This window comes from Seriola lalandi, unplaced genomic scaffold, assembly GCF_002814215.2.
Source record: "Seriola lalandi dorsalis isolate HSWRI2012SDOR001 ecotype SW California unplaced genomic scaffold, Sedor1 jcf7180002053912, whole genome shotgun sequence".
In the NCBI taxonomy this organism is placed as follows: Eukaryota; Metazoa; Chordata; class Actinopteri; order Carangiformes; family Carangidae; genus Seriola; species Seriola lalandi.
In genome coordinates, this window is record NW_019524465.1 from 315930 (window position 1) to 335379 (window position 19450).

General features: G+C 39.6%; 2 protein-coding genes across 4 annotated transcripts; both read right to left on the reverse strand.

The window, feature by feature from the left end:
• Window positions 1-62: 62 nt before the first annotated feature.
• On the reverse strand, window positions 63-10755 carry popdc2 (popeye domain cAMP effector 2). Of its 2 annotated transcripts, none has more exons than XM_023402254.2 (4): window positions 9874-10755; window positions 6988-7096; window positions 5714-6167; window positions 63-1496 (listed from the first exon to the last, which is right to left on the reverse strand). In XM_023402254.2, exons 1-4 carry the CDS (start codon window positions 10365-10367, stop codon window positions 1414-1416), a joined length of 1140 nt encoding a protein of 379 aa, XP_023258022.1. In that variant the 5' UTR covers window positions 10368-10755; the 3' UTR covers window positions 63-1413. The 2 variants fall into 2 exon arrangements, with proteins under 2 accessions (XP_023258022.1, XP_023258021.1); XM_023402253.2 differs by having other exon boundaries at window positions 5573-6167.
• Window positions 10756-12651: 1896 nt separating this feature from the next.
• On the reverse strand, window positions 12652-15945 carry cox17 (cytochrome c oxidase copper chaperone COX17). Of its 2 annotated transcripts, XM_023402244.2 has the most exons (4): window positions 15857-15945; window positions 14471-14596; window positions 14268-14381; window positions 12652-12852 (listed from the first exon to the last, which is right to left on the reverse strand). In XM_023402244.2, the coding sequence occupies exons 2-3, from the start codon at window positions 14587-14589 to the stop codon at window positions 14297-14299; spliced, it is 204 nt and encodes a 67-aa protein (XP_023258012.1). In that variant the 5' UTR covers window positions 14590-14596; window positions 15857-15945; the 3' UTR covers window positions 12652-12852; window positions 14268-14296. The 2 variants fall into 2 exon arrangements, with proteins under 2 accessions (XP_023258012.1, XP_087029059.1); XM_087172933.1 differs by having other exon boundaries at window positions 12652-14381.
• Window positions 15946-19450: the final 3505 nt, after the last annotated feature.

The following is a 19450-nucleotide window of genomic DNA, read 5'->3' on the forward strand; positions in this document are numbered from 1 at the left end:
TGATATGAGCTCAGTGTGGGTGAGTGGAAGCACTGAAGACAGTCAGAGACAACACACAACACTTTTCACTGCAAACAAAGAGCTTTATGGAGAAATCTTGGCCCCATGAAAATACCTTTTTAAAACACTGACTTCTTCATTTTAGTCCCATCTCTCTCTTTTGGCATCAAAACCAGACAAGTAATGCAGTTCACAGTATACATGTGTGTATTAAATACTCATTTAATTACAAAAACTAAACTTTAAAAAAAAACATGGTCTACCGGCGTCTGTCGTATCGTTGTCCTTCAGATGAATTTGGCGTCATGCTCTGAAAATGTTAGACAGCATACATTTCTGACTGAACCAAGTCATGGTGCGTTCAGATCAATAAACTAAACATGCCCCACAAAACATAAACATGACATAAAGAAAATCTACAACAAAACAGTTCATACACAGGCCTGGAAAGTCCTTGAGAAGTATGCAAAACTAAATATTTTCCAGATCTTGAAAAGGATGATGCAGATCATCCCCTTTTAAGTTGTACAACATATTGTTTCATACCATAATTTCTGACCAAATTCATCTAAATGAGTCAGATCCAGAAAATGTGTAGTTAAACGTGTGCAGTTAAATCAATGCTCTTTATGATGCTGGGTGTAAGTGATTTGTGAAACAAACATTAAAAGTCAAATTGAACATTAAATCACGTGAAGTCCAAAGTCCAAATCAAACGATCATCATTCCAACATCAAATACGAATGAGATGAAACCAAATTCATCCGTTTCAGAAACATAAAATCAGCTTTTATAACATGGAACAACATTTCAGACATTTAACGTGCTGGTAAGTGACAAAGTGAAGGTCGTCTCTCCTTCCTGTCTCGGTGCCAGTTCAGATGAAGGTGTCAGGATTTAAATCAGGGTCAGACTGATTATTAACATGTTTATCGCATGTTGAATAAAGGACCTAAAAGTCAACATGTCCAAACAGGTACTACTGAAACAGCCTGTACAAACTACTGGCTGCTCTTTGAACATTTCATGGATTCACTCAGTTGTTAAATTATATTTTTTTTCACATAAATTAAATAGATGTGGTTGATCCCTGCAGCCAACAGATTTTAATGCAGAATTCAGAGCCTTTATATCATGACAAGAATGTGTTTGTAATTTTTGAGCATCAAATTGGCTTCATATAAAATTAATATTGTGATAAATATGAGCTCCACATATTGATTTTTGGCTTTTGAATCACACAAACTGTAATTTGAAGAGAGAGCGAGAAGAGCACATGATGCTCAGGAGTGAGGATGTGAAGTGAGGTGAGAACAGGGACAGAGAGCGAGGAGGAGGAGACAGCGTCGTGACATGTGACACATTCATACTGCTATACTGTAAATAACATGGTGTTTCCAGGAGAGACTGTTCTCACAGTTTGGGAGTGTCGGTGGGAGCCAGCGGCGCTCGGCCCCTCTTGAATCGAGGTGGTAAATCTCCGTCACCATCACCTCCTGCAGAGTCAACAATCCAAGGGTCAGTTAGGTGGTGTACGGTGGAGGAAGTAAGTGGACAGACAAAAATGAACTAAGAATTCTTCTGTCAATAGCAAGTGTTAAGTCTTAAAACTACACAATTACATCAAATGTTCACACTAAGAAATAAACAATAAGGCTGCAAATTCTGTTAATGCAAGCAACAATAAGAACAAAAAGTGTTTGCTCCAGGTTGGATGTCAGTGACCTCCTACAGGCTCTGTCTGCGAAGCCTCATGCAAGTCGAGTTACACACATTAAAACACTCAACGCTCACTCATCCTGTATATACAACGAAGACACAAATAGAAAACTCGCATATTAACTGATGCACACAACCTCCTTTACCTATATCTAACTCTCTCTCGCTCTGACAGACAAACTAAAGGAGCCAGTGAACCAATTAATAATCAAAGGAGCTGATTAGCTCCTCCAAATCACAAATGTAATATATGTACATATGCTGAATTTGATTATATTAAATATTTTTTTATTTTATATGTACATATATATATATTTTTTTTTTTTATTATTATTATTATTATTTTATATGTACATATATATGTACATATAAAATAAAATAAAAATATTTTGTGATTGAAGATTTTATAACATTAAGAGACACTGTGCTTTGAGCCATTCTGTCTAAGCAGACAAACCAGAGTTGGCTTCTTTTAATCAGTGACTGACAATGAGAACTAAGGTTGTGTCTTCTGCAGGCATTATTAGTAGAAACTATGTTGGAAACATTTGGTAAATTATTTATATAAATAAGGAAAAGCAGCAGCCCAAGAACCACGCTATAATTGCACTGTGAGAATGACGGCCCGACAGTTCACTAAGACAAATGTAATGTTCCCTCCTTACAACAGCTGTGTCAAGAAAATCATATTTCTGCAGTTTATGTAATAAAATGTCAAGATTCATTGTGTCAGACGCTTTTAGATCCAGACGTAAAAATAGATTCATTGTTTAAGTGTTAAATGCTGCTGAGATTTTTGTCTGTCAGCTGAAGCAAAGCCATGGAGGTGGAGCCGTGCTGATGAATTTAAAGGACAGAGTTTGAATTTGAGTGAATCACAATCAAATGCTGGAGCTGCCAATAAGACACTTTAAGTTTTTAACATGCAAATTTGCAGTGAATAAAATTACTGAAAAATAATTGGCATACACACACACACACACACACACACACACACACACACACAAACATACAAACACACACATACTGGACCAGGGTTTTTCTAGGAGCTCCTGATCGCTGCCTGCTTTGACCTGTTGGCAGTTCATCTTCATCCTCACTCACCAATCTCCACTTTACAAAGCTCGGCACAGTGAGAACCCAAACACTAAATATCAACTCTGAACTCCCCGTATCTACATAATAAACCTGTTCCACATGAGTGTGAGTGTTGAACGTTGGTGCAACACGGCGGCTTCCTCTTTAATTCTGTGCGACTGATGCCAGAAACACAGCTGTTCCGTATATGTCAGATGTTTGAAATATTTCCTGCTGACATTTTGCTGGTCACTCACACACACAGAATATCACAAATGTGTTTAAGGGTTTTGCGGGATGGAGGAATGTGTTGCCGTCTTGTGCAGACACACACAGAAATGTAATATATGTCCCTATATCAAGAGTGATGTTGCCATATATGTCACCTATAAGATATATTACTATCACATATAAATGGAGATATATATATGAAGATATAAGTTAATAACATATATAAAATACCCATAGTAAAATTCGTATACACATATTAAACATATCTATGTGATGAACTTTTGCATAGAGAAAAATTATGTGTTAACATATATTTAATTTATTCATGCATGTTTATTAAAACAACATACATGTTAAAATTCTATATGTTTATAGGCTATATGTTTTTCTTGTTAATTTCTCATTAATTTTAAACAACAACAAGAACAGTGTTCTCACACTTTTGGACCGTCCTGTTTATAATATCAACATACACTGACAGGCTGTGGGATGGATATATATTTATGTTACATCTGTCTACAATATAAGCATACATACAGAAATGTATGTATTTGTATAGGCTAGATATATATGTCAATATACAAAATTGTTCCAATTTCTAATAGGTTTCATATATAATTTTTACATATATGTACATATAAAATAAAAATTAATATTTCATAAAATGAAATTCAACATATGTACATTTATTACATCTATGTATGGGGATCTACAAGTTGTTTGCCCCCCCCCCCATGTCTGAGCTGGAGCTGTGTTTGTACGCTCTGTGAGAGTCGACCCAACTGCCTCACAGCCGCCCAGCAACCCAAACCCAACACTGTCCAGCTCTGAAACGTGATCCTCCGGGGGGGGGGGGGGGTTGTTGAGGCAGGGTGATGAACACACAAGCCGACAGATAGCCAAGTGGTTTGCACAGTGGATTAATAGCATGGTACTGAGTTTTTTTGGACATCCCCTCATATTCTAAGCTCTAATCCTGATCAGATAAGGACACAGCTGCTGCCCGGTCGACCTCACCGCTGCTCTGCCGCCAGTCACAGTGTAGGACCCCCCCCCCCCCCCCAGCCAACTCTCAATTCACCACACACATGCAGAATACATCCACACACACGATTAGCTGTCTGACACCAAGATGAACCCACTCTGCACTCATTTGCTGTTAAACTGTTTTCACTGTGCAGACCTCTGTTATCTGAGTGGACAGATTTATCTCTGCTACTGTACCAAACACGACCGTCGGCTTGTGAGTGGCAGAGCTGAAGCAAACACTAATGCAGAACAGCTGGCCCGGAGGGAATTTTAATCTTAAAGTATCGTTTGGAAAACAGAATATTAATCCAGATCTCCCCGAGGCTGATGAGGCCAGCAGCGAAGAGATGTCCAAACCATGTAATGTCAATCTACAACAAGAAATACTTTTCTATAAAACCAATAAATCAAAACTCAAATGAATCAAATGCAAAAGACCAAGCAGCCACAGCATCAGATCCTCACACGATAAATTACACAAGAGCCATAAAACAAAAATAACTATATTAATCTCTCAACATCACAGCAAAGGTTTTCCCTCCACGACTCGGAGTATCTCATCAGGGCAGGACAATAATTCAGTATTTTTGTATCTTCATAATATCATATAATCATTTTACAAATTATCTGAATGGTTCGTTGCAAACAAACTTATACAAAATGAGTTGTTGAGGTTTATGTTTTACAGTTTATTACATCAGTTTAAAGAAAACAGTCTCATTACAAGGTCTGTTTAATGGCTGTTATGTAATATAAGTTTTTGATCATATTTAATGATCCTCATCAGCTGATAGAGTTTGCTCAACTGTCATAGAACATTCAAATTTCCATTTTATAGATTTCCTGATGAAGAGCATGCGATATGCGTTTCCATGGTGATGATTGAACTTTTAAACCTCATCAGTTTGACTGTTTTATGTATTTGTATTTGTATATTTGTACTAAGTACATTTACTAAAAGTCCTGCATTCAAGATCATACTTAAGTAACAGTAAGAAAATATTATAGTATTTATTATGTAAAAGTGTTTTAATATAATTTATTATCATTGGTCAATTAACAAATAAGAAGCATTTTAATGTTGTAGATGTTTTAGGTGGATCTCATTCTAAATACTTTACTATAATTTTTTTGTATTGGGTAGTTAAATCTATAATAAATTATCATATTTTTTTAAGGTGATCATATGTTTTGTATCTAATATCTAAATCTGCAAAATCAAATGTGCAGTAAAAAGTTATTTTAAATTATTTCTCTCAGAAATAGTATTACGTCAAAAATTTACCATATTTGAATAAATGTATCTGATGAACTTCCACCACTGTAACTGCAATATTATCATAAATCTGTAAATCAATGTTAATAGAAATATTCATATTAATTCTGTATTGGTTTCAGCCTTATCGTCCAGCCCTGTGTCTCACTACAAAGCCGGGTTAGTAAGAACTGTGCACTGCAAGCAGTCCATGCACAAACTCCGCCCCCACGCCCCTCTCCGCCCAGGTGAGGTACTTACATGTAGCTTAAGTGGTGACCCAGTGTGTTAGCTCCAGCACCCTGCCCCTCTACCTCAAATAATCCCTCTCACTGCCATAATCCATTAAGGAGCCCGCCACATCAGCAAAGTCCTCCAGGACCAGGCTGGTGGAGTCCTCACCAGTGGGCAGCTCCGGGTCTGACGCCCAGGGGTGCTGATAGTGGTCGCGCCGGGGGGCCTGGGGTTCATCCAGGTGGCTCTTCATTGGTCCCTGCAGGTGCGGCTGGAGGGGCTGAGGCTGAGCTGGATCGGGCTTCTCGTGGACCAACGCCTGGTCCTCGTCTTGCTGCTCAGTTTGCTGCTCCCTGGCGATGCCGCCGTCACTGCAGCTGCCGCCCTCGCTGCTCTGCGATGAGGGGGCCAGCACGTGGTACAGGCTGGGCAGGCGGATGTCCAGCAGCACGCCGCTCTTAATGTAGAGCTTGTTGTTGAGGTTGTAGAGCTTCTCTGCGATGTCGTAGCCCAGCATGACGGAGAAGAGTCGGGCGATGTAGCGCTCCTTTGATATCAGCATGTAAAGGCGGCGGCGGCGCCATGAGATGTAGCGGGAGTCTTCTTCTGCTGTCAGGGTCACCTGGGGAGTACGAATGAAACACCTTGATTATTATTAGTGTGTTAAACTTGCAATAACAGTCTTTCGCCACTCCGGGGAAGCAGAAAACAGTTGTGGTCACGACGCTAAAGTCATGTTTGTGTCCACCTGATGAATTTAAGTCCAATATTCAATTTCTTTTAGCTCTGTTTTTGGTCTCTACCAGCTCTTGTCTCTTCAGCTGCTAAATGCTCCTCCATGTTCAACTTTGACCATTTGGATATAAAATGTCGTCACTGCATCATTTTATCCTTGTAGACATTTGAGTTAAATTTTGTCTTTATTAGTGTATGAATTTGTGAGTGTTTTGTGAGGTGACCTTGACCGTTGACCTTTGACCTATGACCACCAAATTCTAATCAGTTCATCCTTGAGTCCAAATGAATGTTTGTGCCAATTTTGAAGAAGTTCCCTCAAGGACTTATGGAGATATCATGTTCACAAGAACGGGACAGACGGATGGACAACCCAAAAACATAATGTCTGGCTGTCGCCGGTGACAAAAGATAAAGCTGAATTGGACACTTTACTGAGTCCTGAAACCCTGAATGTCCAACATGACCTTAGGCCCTGTTTCTACTTTAACTGAACGAATCTGAAGCAACAGGATACGTGAAAGACAAGAGGACAACTGCTTTCCTCTGTTCGGCTTATCAGTCAGATGCTGAGTCCGATAGAAGACAACGAAAGACAACCTGATATCCACGTCTGGTTTCTCCTTCCACCTCCAACTGACCAACTTGTTGAAACAACATCAGCGTCTCCTGAAACTAACTGCACGTCTGGGAGCCGTGTACAGTACCTGGAACTTTCCCTCCTCGTTTGGTCGGAGAGACTCCCACTCCGGAGAGTCGAGGAACTGGTGGCGGTGGATGTAATGCAGGAACTGGCCCTCCAAAGACACATTGATCCTGAGAGACAGAGACGCAGGGAGAGGGAGAGATACGAGGTTAAAAAGAGAGACAGGGATGAAGGAAGCGATAATGAGAGCAGGGAGGGAACTGGAGTTCACTTTGCAGGGTCAGACTAAGACGCTGGAGGTAAATATTAGCATAAATATCCCTACGCTGTGGTGGGACTGAACAGTGTAGAGCTCACAACATTTTCAGATGAAGTGATGATACCGAGTTTCCTCTTCTGTCTCATAATTTAAGACCTGAAAACCCTTCCCCCTTCAGAGGGAAGCTTTATTTAAAAGAGCTTCTAGCTTCCGCAGAGTGAGATAATCCAGCACACTCGACATCAAGACTTCGTTGGATTACGTCAAAAGTTTCTGTCAAAGTTTGTTTTATCTTTACTTCAGTGTGCGCCGAATGTAGTCAGATCTGAGCTGCTTCATATCAATCACCTGATCTCATCTACACAAAGAGATGGAAAAGAACTATTATTCCTTCATAACAGCAGACTGCACTTACACAGAGTCAAAAAAGTGAAAATTTAATTAAAAATCCAACTGTTGGTCACTGTGAACTGATGTGGAGAATCATGAATAAACAATAAGTCTAAATAAAACTTGGATTCTGTTTTGGCAAACATTAATTTCTGGCAGGTAAATGCTACTTTAGAGTCTATTATTATGACAGTAGAAACTAGTAGAAGTCTTTATTAGACTCCTCACAACAATAGGTGTTAATTAACAGCTATGTTGTAGTGTACTGTGGTATTTATTACCCTGTAAGGCATTTACACTGCCAAGAATAGGGATTTCCACCAGGGAGTCCCATGCTAAAAATGTCACTGTACTTCGTGGCACAAAGTATGTGGACACCTCAGCCTTTCCGGCCTGGGGTTGTTTTTCTGGTTTAGTTCCATTTATACGGAAATCTTCCTGCTATAGCACATTATTATTTTAGAGCATTAATATTATTTTTAGATTTTAGATTGAACAGTATCCAACTTTGTGGTGGCAGCACTTTGAGGAAGACTCTTTCCTGCTTCAACAAGATAAGATGAGTTACTTTCTCCGTTGGTTGATAAACATGGATCCAGGTCTGTGAAGAAAAGAGCCCAGACTTCAGCCCTGTCCTCAGACAAGTGGGAGCAGTTATAGCAGAACATTAATGCCCATCGTCTTGGAATGAGGCGTCCCAACAATCTCACGTTCGAGTGTCCACATACTTTTGGTCATGTAAAATAACACACTGAAAACGGATGTTGTTTACAAAACACTAATGCTAATCTTTAAATCTGAAAAGTGTTTGTGCAATCTCTCTAACTCACTCTAACTCTCCACCACTTTAGAAAATAATTATCAGCTTTTTGTTCATTTGTTCCACATTTGGCTGTGACACCCGGAGCTGTCGACACTGTGTCCAACATTTACTTCAAGGTAAGAGGAGCAGTCGGCGTCCAGTCTCCTGTCCTAAGTACAAAGATATCATTTAACCAGCTGGCACTCTGCAGGAGGACGGCACACTGGTGAGTCACAGACAAAAATACTCTGTTTACAACATTTCTCTAGTGTAGGCTCCAGGACTGTGAGATCTAATAAAGCTCTACTTTGAGGATGTTTGGATGAAGAGGACACATTTCCTGTAACGGCTGCACGCTGCCAACTTGCCTGGAAGACTCAAAAATAGAAATCCAGTTCTGGAGAAGCAAGTTAAACTAGGAGATTTGTTAAAAAAATAATGATGGATGTTAGTTTTTTCGTATCACAACAAAATGGATTACACCGATAAATAAAACACTATATACCTGTGGTACAAATGAGTGACACTTTCCGTGACACTAAGATCTGCAATAACAGACTATTAGCCTAGAAATGTCATCCAATATAAATGGGAAAGTACGAACTACCTCTAATCTTCACAAAACTGTTCAACTACACAGAAGCTGTGAACAAAAGGACAAAATAACATGGACACCTGTAAAACAATGAAAACCAGTGAAGGCGTAGTGGAAACAAATAGTGATTTCAGAGTTTGTGTTGTTTAGTTTTTGTTCAGACTGCTGCAGTGATGTTGACGTGGACTCCAGGATGTGTCGGTACACTGTGACATCACTGGTGGGTGTGGCACTTTAACTTAAGGTAGCTAATGTCAATATGTAATGTGAAAAGAGTCACTCACAGATAATGATCCCATGACAAAGCAAAAGATTTCAGCATCTTAATGCTCATTGTTTTGGTTTTTATATCTGTGACTTCACTGTTTTGGTTCACTGTCACCTCCACCTGCTCAGCGGCAGGCTAGCTGACACAGTTAGCAACTAGTTGGTGAACATTTAGCAGCTAAAGAGCCAGGTGCAGATGGAAGAGACCAACGCCAGAGCTAAAAGAGAGTAAATATCACACCTAGATTCATTGCGTGGCCATAAACATGACTCTAAATGAATGTTATTAACAGCTGGATGTGTAAATAAGTAACAGTTTGCTAACATGTTAGCCATTTCAGTTTGAAAGGTGACGATACTGAACATGATGTTGTGTTTACAGCTTGTTTTCACTTCCTCTGTAACATCAGTAATTGCAGATTTAAGTAAAAACCTTAAATGCAGATGTTCTACTTGTCATAAGGTATTTTTACATCTTGATGTCGCTGCTGTTGCTTGAGTGGATTGGTTGTAATCTGTGAAGACATTTAGTGGTTGTGGTTAGCATCATGTTCTACAGGTGTGTAGATGTTCACACACACACACACACACACACACACACACACACACACACACACACACACACACTCCCCACCTCCCAGACAGCAGGAAGGAGAGCTGGTTGATGGGCGTCTTGCCCTCCACAGCGTACGTCTCTCCTGCCTTCAGCTCCACCACCTTATTCTCAAAAGCACTTGCTATCTCCTTGAACACCTGGACGGGCACGCCCAGCGGCAGGTAGACCGCCTGGTACAGGGACGTCAGCTCCTCTCTGCGTATGCCCTCCTGGTGCAGCCGGAAAAGGAGGTGGCAGATTTGAACAAAGCAGGCCAGCAGCAGGAGCAGGTTCCAGGTGAACACATCCAGGCCGCACATCGTCATCCAGCCCCACAGGGTCAGGCACAGGAAGGCCGGGGTGAGGAAGCCAAAGATGAAGAGGCACCCATAGGCCCCGCTGCCTCCCATGTAGCCCAGGAACAGCATGGTGTTGCCCAAATGGTAGATGGCTCCCTCCGTGTTGTTGCTCCAGCCATCGCACAGAGGGGCAAACAGCAAGTTGTCCAGTAGAGTCGAGTTGTCCGAGCTCATGTTTGAGGAGTTCAAGAGGCTTTTGATGCACAAAACAAACAAACAGAACCAAGACGACTTCTCACCCAGTGAAACTTGATGCTATTTCTGTCCCATGTGCAGTTTCAATCAAAAATAAGGAGCTGATACCGAGCAAAAAATGTCAGAAGCAAAAGTTTGTTCCCTTGGCGTGCAGCGGAAAATTCTTCAATGTGAAGAAGTTCTCACAGAGATAGTTGTTATAGAAACACAGCTGGAATGGGTTTCTTCTTCTCCTCCTCTCATTATGTGTCCCTTCCTCTCTCCTCTGGCTTTCTCGCCCCGTCTTTTCCCCCCTCTGCGTCTTCCTGTCGTCTCCCTTGCTGTGCTCTTCTGTCTATGTCTCTCACCCACCAGCCTGACTGTGGAAGCAACAGCTGGAAGAGAGGGGTTAAGGGAGGAGGGGGGGGGGGCGTCGATAGAGCCCTACAAGGATAACCATGTTTGGAATTGAAACCCAAGGAGGAGAGAGTGGTGGACGGAAAGCAGGCCTGCTACTTAACATAACAGAAAGAGAGGGAGGAAACAAGAGGGAGGAGAGCGACTATAACAAATATCTCTAAGAGGTTCACAGAGTGTCTCGCACATTTTTTAAAAAGTTACTCAAGAGCTGCGACGCACTTATTCCTTCATCCAAACTTCATGAGTCCAGTTTACTGCCAGGAGAGCGGCTCTGCTGGTGCATATTTAGAGACACTGAAATGAGTAGGATGACAGCACAGGTCAGATTTCAGGTATGAACACCCAACAACGCCACCGCCGCCTCACATACCCACCCGCCCTCTCAGCCCGGACAACTCCCAGCTCACAGGCACGACCCCATCCCTATGTTTCTTTTTTATTTTATTAGTGCAAGACCATAAACAGACAATATAATACATAGTGTCAGAATGTAAGATTTAAGAGATAAGACCTGTATACTTCCTGTGACAAGTGGAAGTTGGCAGATTTAAGAAATATTCAAGGGGAAAATATATTGTGAGCTGTGAGATGTGTTAGTTCTTCACAATGAAATATTTTAATACGCAGATGATGAAAAAGTTGAAACTAACTTTGTCTCACAAGCAAAAGAAAGAAGATTTTGGTTTCTTTTTTAGGTTGCAATCACATTTTATTGTTAATTTATGAATTTTGATGGAGACATGAAGGTCTGAAAATCTGAGTATGTAAGTTATGTGAATCTGTTTTCTTTACTTTGAGATTTTTGTAAAATCATTTGAAAACATGCGCTGAATTATGGAGCTTATTTAATTTGAACTGCTTTGTAAATTCATGCTGATTAGACAGAAAATATAGGATATAACATGAAAGCGTAACTCAATGTTGACAGGAAACAACCTGAAATGTGAATTCATGGAGAGATTGATTAATAAAAATATTTAAATTTGAACTTAGATTTGTTGAGTGCACACATCCACCAGGTGCTCACATTAGGCCCATTTTGTTAAACCAGGTGACGCCTGGCTGCAGATACACATGAAGTCGAGACTTTAAAAGGTGTCTGCACAAAGCTGCATGAAATTCTGCTACAACAGGAAGTAGGCAAAATAATCTACACAATAAAAGGGCATACTAATTACATACTAACAATTTAATGCTATAAAAGTTACTCAGTTGCATGTTATTATAAATCCTATAGAGTGAATATGTGTCATAATTTTAGGATCCCACTGAGATACTAAAATATTCCGTAAAGGAATCCTCCAATAGTTTGGGAACAGATCTAGCTGCTTATTATTCTCAACATTGAGTGCAAGAGCAAAGATTTATATTCATTATTTTAAGAAAACCATATGAAAGTTATTTGATTTTAAATTTGCCATTTCTTTAATTTACAAAAAAGCTAAAGAGTGGGTGAGGCGTTTGAAGTTGTGCCTTTAAGGATTTAGACCAGTGTATAAGACTATATATATAGCAACCAATAAAATCATACAACTGTGATGTAATAAAGAACAAACACTCCTGTATCGTAACGTTTTGAGCAGGTTCAGCAGATGAATGTGTGAAACTACGTGTCCTCTGCCAGGCACTTCAGTAACAGTGACACACTGAAGAGAAAGAATGCAGATATGACAAGTATTGACTTTGCAGGGGCAGGAGTTATTTTTAAGCCTAAGTGCATACCAGGGACAGCAACTGTGGCAAGCAACAGTTTTCACAGGGAGAAAGGACCTTCACCACAGGACACTATTAATAACTCTTAATATTTAATAAGTACAAAAGCATCTAATCTACACCAGAGCAGTGTTTCACAAACAGACAAGTCTTATTGCATAGAACTTTTATTCAATTTCAGACAGTCAAATTTCTCAAAATTTTGAAGACTTTAAAAAACAATTTTCACAAAGAGATCAAACCCATCAGAGCCCAAGTGCATGATCACCACATTTCCCTTCACATAGAGGTATAAATAAGGGGGAAGGGAGAAGAAAGGAAAATCCAGGTTTGTCCTCCACTCACACAGCAGCACACTGCAGGAAGAGATCAAAACATGCAATGAGCATTTCACATTTCTGCTAGTACAGTTAATGAAGCAGTATTCAAGAGCTTTAACAGCTGAGACTTACACTTCAGCTTCCTATTCATTGGTTGCAAAATTGTAATGTCAATTGAAAATTAAAAAAAGAAACCCAAGATAAGGTCGAAGGCTGAGGCCTGGATTTATAATCATAGAACAGAAACGTGTCCAGTGATTCAGCTGGTGCCACAAATACGACCTACTACACATCAGCACAATGATTCTTCCTCCAGCCGACTGACTAAAGACTTCTCATTTACAAGAGCAAGCGAGCATGAAGGCTGCAACATGAACCGAGCTGCAGGGCTTCAGGCGCGTTTCATGTGTAGTCATGTAACTACTGATGAGACCTGCCCCCACCACCCTGCTCACCACAAACACACCCAGCTCCCGATACATGATGTCCCAGCCTGTTACTGCAGTTAGTGCACAACAATGGCTGAAATCAGCAATAGCCACGAGCCACAACTGACCCAGTGAGAGGGACAGGAAGCTGGTGCATACAGATGCAAATGTCCACGATTCAGTTTAGATCTGAATAGACTGATTAAAATAGATAATCAGCAACTTCAGCAAACTATTATTTATCAATTTAACCAAAATTAAAATAAACATTTAAAAAGGGGGGGGCTTTATTTGCTGGTTCCAGCTTCTCAAAGGCAGATTTGCAGTCACAGAGCACTTTATTAGGAACACCATACTCCAGTCTCCTCTGACCTCTCAAGGTTTTACTGTCTGCAGAACAGCTGCTCACTGGATGCTTTTATTTTTGCATCAGTCCTTTAGTTAAATGAAGTCGTCATTTACATGGGTTACAGAGAGCGAAGGTGCCAAGTTACATACCAGAGTTTTTTTATTTTTAACTGGGTGTTTTTTTCTACTCTGACTTCCATTAGCCAAATTTTACCAGCTGAAGGTAGGACTCACATTCAGAGGGCCAAGTGTGGCCTCCAGGAAATCTCTCATTAGTATCACAATATAAAGAAGGTAAGTGAAGGTTAATCAAACCATTCATGCTGTTGCCTCCCCAAAAATTTCCACTTCACTCCAACCCATTTGTGAATCAGACTAAGCTTCATACATGAAAGCCAGTTTAAAGACTGACACGTAATCGGTTTAGAAAGGACAGATTAAATATTTCAGTTTTGTTTTACGTTGATTAGCCTTATTTAGAAGTGTCATTAGTCTGGTGGCTCAGCTTGAACCCCAACAACAATGGATGAATCATTAACAGCTGAGGGACACAAGCAACCCAGCATGAGGAAACTATCCAGCTGCAAACAAACCAGCTGATGGGACACTAAAAATAAAATTACCTGCGAGTGTTTGAACTTGTAATGGTTGAATGTGATACTTACCATACACACACACACACACACACAGAATGGAGTGGTTAAATCTTGAATCCAAGTGCCCTCATGCAATCTTTATGGGCCTCAATTAGTTTTGCGCAGTTTTCCTCTCCCTTTTCAATGATGCTGTGGGGCCAAAAACACGAGGCATTAATAAATATTTTAGCCGTTTTCACTTGGAAGTAGTGTTTCAGTCTCTCAGGCTAAATACTTACCAAGCATCTCTGACTTTCTTTGTTTCCGGACAAGCACAGCATGGCTTCAGTGGCTTCTTCTGCTCAGTGCTCTCAGTCACAGGAGCAGACTCCACGCTGGCTGCAGACACAGTCGACATCTTCAGGCTGAAGAGAAACGAGGAGATGCATTCACTGAACCGGCAGACTTGGAATTTAGAGTGGAAAACTTTATCATTAGACGAGTGCATTTTCTCTCAGATGTTGTGCATTTTGCAATATTAATGGCCACTTCTTGTTTTGCATCCAACTTTTCAGAGGACAGGCCCTGGTCCAATCATACAGATGTTTCTAATTAACTCAGCTCACAGAAGACAATTTGACCTGTAGTAGGACAGGCTCAGGTGCAAACAAGTCGTTTCAGGGGATTGTAATTGGCATACTGGCTCACTGTTAGCTTCCTCAAATAACTGATGTTATTAGTAACACCCATGCTTTTCCCTAACAGGACATGTCCTGTTTGTGTCTAAGTGGAGTTACTTAGTTTTATTATTGAATCAATTAGTTAAAATTAAAACAAAGAAAAAAAAAAGTCAATTAATAAAACATTAAAACAAAGGAAACCGAAAAATTCTCAACCTGAGAACTGGGACAAAGGCATATTTAGTATTTGCTTGAAAAATTAATCACATTGAAATAATTGATAGTCAATGAGTTGTTTCAAACATTTCAAGTACACAGGAAAAAAAGCCAAACGTCTCAGTTCCAGCAACTAAATGTAAAGATTTGATGTTTTTATTCCCCACACATATTAATCTGATTATTTTGGTTATGCAATGACTATACCAAGCAGTAGAACAGGCAGTCACTATTCTGTCGTTTTAGACAAGTCGATTGATTGATTAATAATCTAGAGATTGAATTGATAATTAAAATAGTTGTTAGCCGCGGAACCTAGAAATTCTAGGTAAATGAAGGTGAAAGTACTCGACAGATTAGATCATGATAATAAACTTTGTTACTGATCCACCTGCATCATACCCACGCAGTGACATTGGAGGAGGCTGAAGTGATGTAACGTTAGCTAATATGAAACAATCAACTGGTCGAAACACACACAACACTGACACTAACAGGACGAGAATTACAGTTTAGAAATATCCCTTTTTTTGTCATGTGAAAGTCGAGGATAAACTCTGAAAAGAACCAGATGGGTTTTACCAGCTTTAACTACCGGTTTGGAGACATTGCATAAGGCTCATGAAGTTAGCCGACAGTAGCTAATGTGATGCTAACAAACAAGTTCACATAAACGCTGGTTCGCCGTGTCACGGCAGATAAATGACGCCATTAAATTAACAACAAAGCAAAGCACAGCAAAGCTGAGTATTTAAAACAGTGGATATTAAAACATGTTATGTAACTTACTTGTATGGAGTCCGGCTAGTAGATGATTCACCTTCAAAATGAACGATAAGACCATCCCCACGTGTTCCGTTTTTATACAAACTCACGTGCTCAAAAGCGTCAGCGAAGGCTTCTGGGAAATGTAGTACTTTCCAACAATGGCGGGAAGAGAATGGAAATTGCAACGATTTACAAGAAAGGTAACAAAAATAGGTCGATAAATGGAAAGACTACAGCATATGAATATACTGTTAGCACGTTGAATACATATTGTGATATTTCTGGACAATAATCTCCACAAAATGATGTTTTTGTGTTGAGTGAAAGTTTATTTTTGACCCTGAAAACATTTGTTTGAGAGAAACAATCTTCATGACTGGATTAACCTCCTATAGGGCCAAACTAACAAATACTCATTGAATCATTTAAAGACCTTTCAAACAAAAATGCCACAAATTTTAGTATATTGAGTATATTTGAGGTAAAAAAAACAAAGCATTTTGAATACGTTAACTCAGGTATCAGGGAAAAATCAGTCATTTTTCAGTATTTTCTGCCATTTTATTCACTGAAAAATCAATCCCTTATTAGAGAAAATAATTGCCAGACCTTTTGATAATGAAAGTAATTGTTGGTTGCAGTCTTAGAGTTCTCCTGTGATGGAGTAATGCAACTTTGTCCAAGGTTTTCTGTGTTTACTTGTCAGAAAAACAAAAAGCATCTTCATAAAATGCATCTTCACAACAGATGAAAACAAAATAAGCCAGAGACAGAAACCCTCTTCAAGACCAGGCCCAAAAGATGGAGGATGTCAACATTGTTGATATTGTACTTCAGTGCTGCAATTTCTAACATATCTGCAAATATTCAAATTATGTCGAAATACCTTACTACAAAAGTGAAACTAAACTAGTAAACTAAAAGCAAATAAGTGAGGTTTGATTTAAAAGAGTATTAAATCTTTTTTTATTATGCTAAAACTACATTTTTCATCGTTTGAAATTAGCATAATAGGCACCACAGGCAAATTAAGGCTGTAACTAATTATTTTTCACATTTTAATTGTCAATTAACCTGCTCATTATATTCACATTAGTCAGAGAAACAGTGAACAAAGCCTGTAATGAATCCCACAGTCTAAGGTGACCTTGTCTGTGTCTTGTTTAGTTTGACCAACAGTTTACAATGATATAAAACACAAGAAGTAGTATTTTGAAGCAGTATCACAGTAATATTGTGTACTTGTATTACATTTCCATTGGGTATTACACAGGACAATAAGGAAATGTTTTACATTTTTATGATAAATGTCTTAAATTATTAATTTATTATCAAAATCGTTGTGACTTTTTGTTAATTGACCTGTTGTTTCAGCACTACACTGATGTGTGTCCCTGTAAAATATCAAAATGTGTAACTGTACAAGTGCTTTTACTGATAATTAGTGATAATTAAAGAATAAAGAACTGTCTGAGTTGAAAATGAGCCACCACACAGAATTACTGTGCCAGCTGCTTTGGCAGATATATTCTGCTCTGTAAAAATATATTGCTGATGGGTACAATATACTTACAGTGGCTTGGGAGTTTTGTAATATAAAAAATGTTCCTTTTCTGTCCAACAATGGTGAAGGTATGTGTGTTTTCACATGTCTGCTGGGTATACAGCGCGTCAGCACAGCAAAGCAGTGCGTAAGCAGAAGCACTGAGTCACTTATTCTAGTTTGAGGCCAGCTGTGTGCTAGATAAAAGAGCATGTAAGCATATTGCTCTGTACTCTGTGATAGATATGCACCTTCATTTGAAACCTACCCTTCTGCAGTCTTTGCTGTTTCTTTTCACAGGATTAGAATCCATACTGTGTGGCACTTCATGAAAACACATGCTGAATATACAAGTGGCATTTAAATACCCTTTTAATTCACTGTAGGTTTTATCTGAAGTTTGTCTTTGTTTTGCTCTTTCCTGTAGAAAAATCTGCCCCCTGAAGGAGGAGAGGTGTAGGTCCACAGCCGAGGTCCTGATCGTGTGCCACCTCCTCTGCCTGTCTGCAGAAAGCCTCCAGCAACATCTAGAAAAGCAGAAGTGTAAGCAATCTCTGTCTGTCTTCTTTTTATTGGTATTTGCCCCGCAGCAAACAAATGTTCTCCCTGTATATTCTAATAAGCCTTGTCCCGTGTTGGAACAGCACATCACATACCAACACACAAAACAATGCAAGGCAGTAATGATGCTGACCCCGCAGAGCTGAGCAGCTACTGTTTAGGGTACAGAGAAGAGACAGTCTGTACAACAGCACGTTTTCAAACACTTAAATGGGCCATCATTATAATTTCATGTGACCTCTTGTGGTCGTGTGAGTAATGACAGAAGTTAAGACGTAAGTATTGGGACGTTATATCGCCGCAAAACTTCTTAGGGAGGATGATTTGGTTTTCAAAGTGTCTGTATATATAAAAATATTGGTTTCTTTTAACCATGACCACGATTTTTACTTAACTTTAATCAAACAATTTTCTCCGATTTAGTCATTTTTGTCAACCTGTTTAGAGACTGGGTTGGTAGCAAAGTCCTTTTTCACTCAGCCAGATGTTGTTGCCGGAACAAGATTATTATGTTATTTCAAATTTGTAGTTTGGATTTAATGCCTACCAGTTACAAACTACAATAGGTATGACATCTGATGATTTTCTAATCCGCTTTATCTAGTTCAGGGTCACAAGGGGTTGAAGCCTATTTCAGAACACACGTCAGACTAGACACAGTGTTCACCTGGACAGGTTGGCAGACTATCACATCACACTGTGTTTTCCAGTCGCATTTCAAACTCTGAACCAAAAGAAAACTCTATGCCCGTGGAATTTATCCATATTTAATCTGGGAAAAGTTGCTGTTTTTCTTTCATATAGTCACTTCTGGTGTTTCCTGTGCCTTTCTACTTTTGTCCTAAAAACAATAATCTCAGAAAATGTCACATTATTAGACATCTCATCCCACGCACTAAGCTGCCAGTAATTCACCCACTGACATGACCCCTCAGTTAATCCCACCATGCTGCTACATCCTGTAATATCATTTTTGTTTTTTCGATTCTCAAACTTTGCTTGCAACGAATCCCACCGACCTTCAAAGAAAAATTGAAAAGATCCAGATTAATAATAAAATGAAAAGATTCAGATTAATAAAATCCCAATATTCTACTCTGTAATCCTCAAAATGAAACATTTCAGCGTGTGTTTTGTTTTGCTGCTGATGTGAGATGTGCAAACAAACAAGACAGGAGCTGGCTCAGAGCCGCGAGCATATATACAGCATCAGGTAACACGGTACAGTGTTTAATTACATCCCTGGTAGAGACAGCCCAGACTGAACTTGTCCCTGCACACGCTGCCAGATGTCTAGTTCGCATGACAATAATTGTGATCCCCTCCACACACACACACACACATGCACGCACACACATATGCCATTGTCTTCAGTATTAATGTGAGCTGGACCTTACCCTCTTGACATGACTTGATTCATGTGGGGATGAGACACAGATACTGAATAGTTGATGAGCTGGGAGAAAAAGAAAAGAAGTGGATGGGGTTGGGTGGGGGCAGAAATAGAGAGA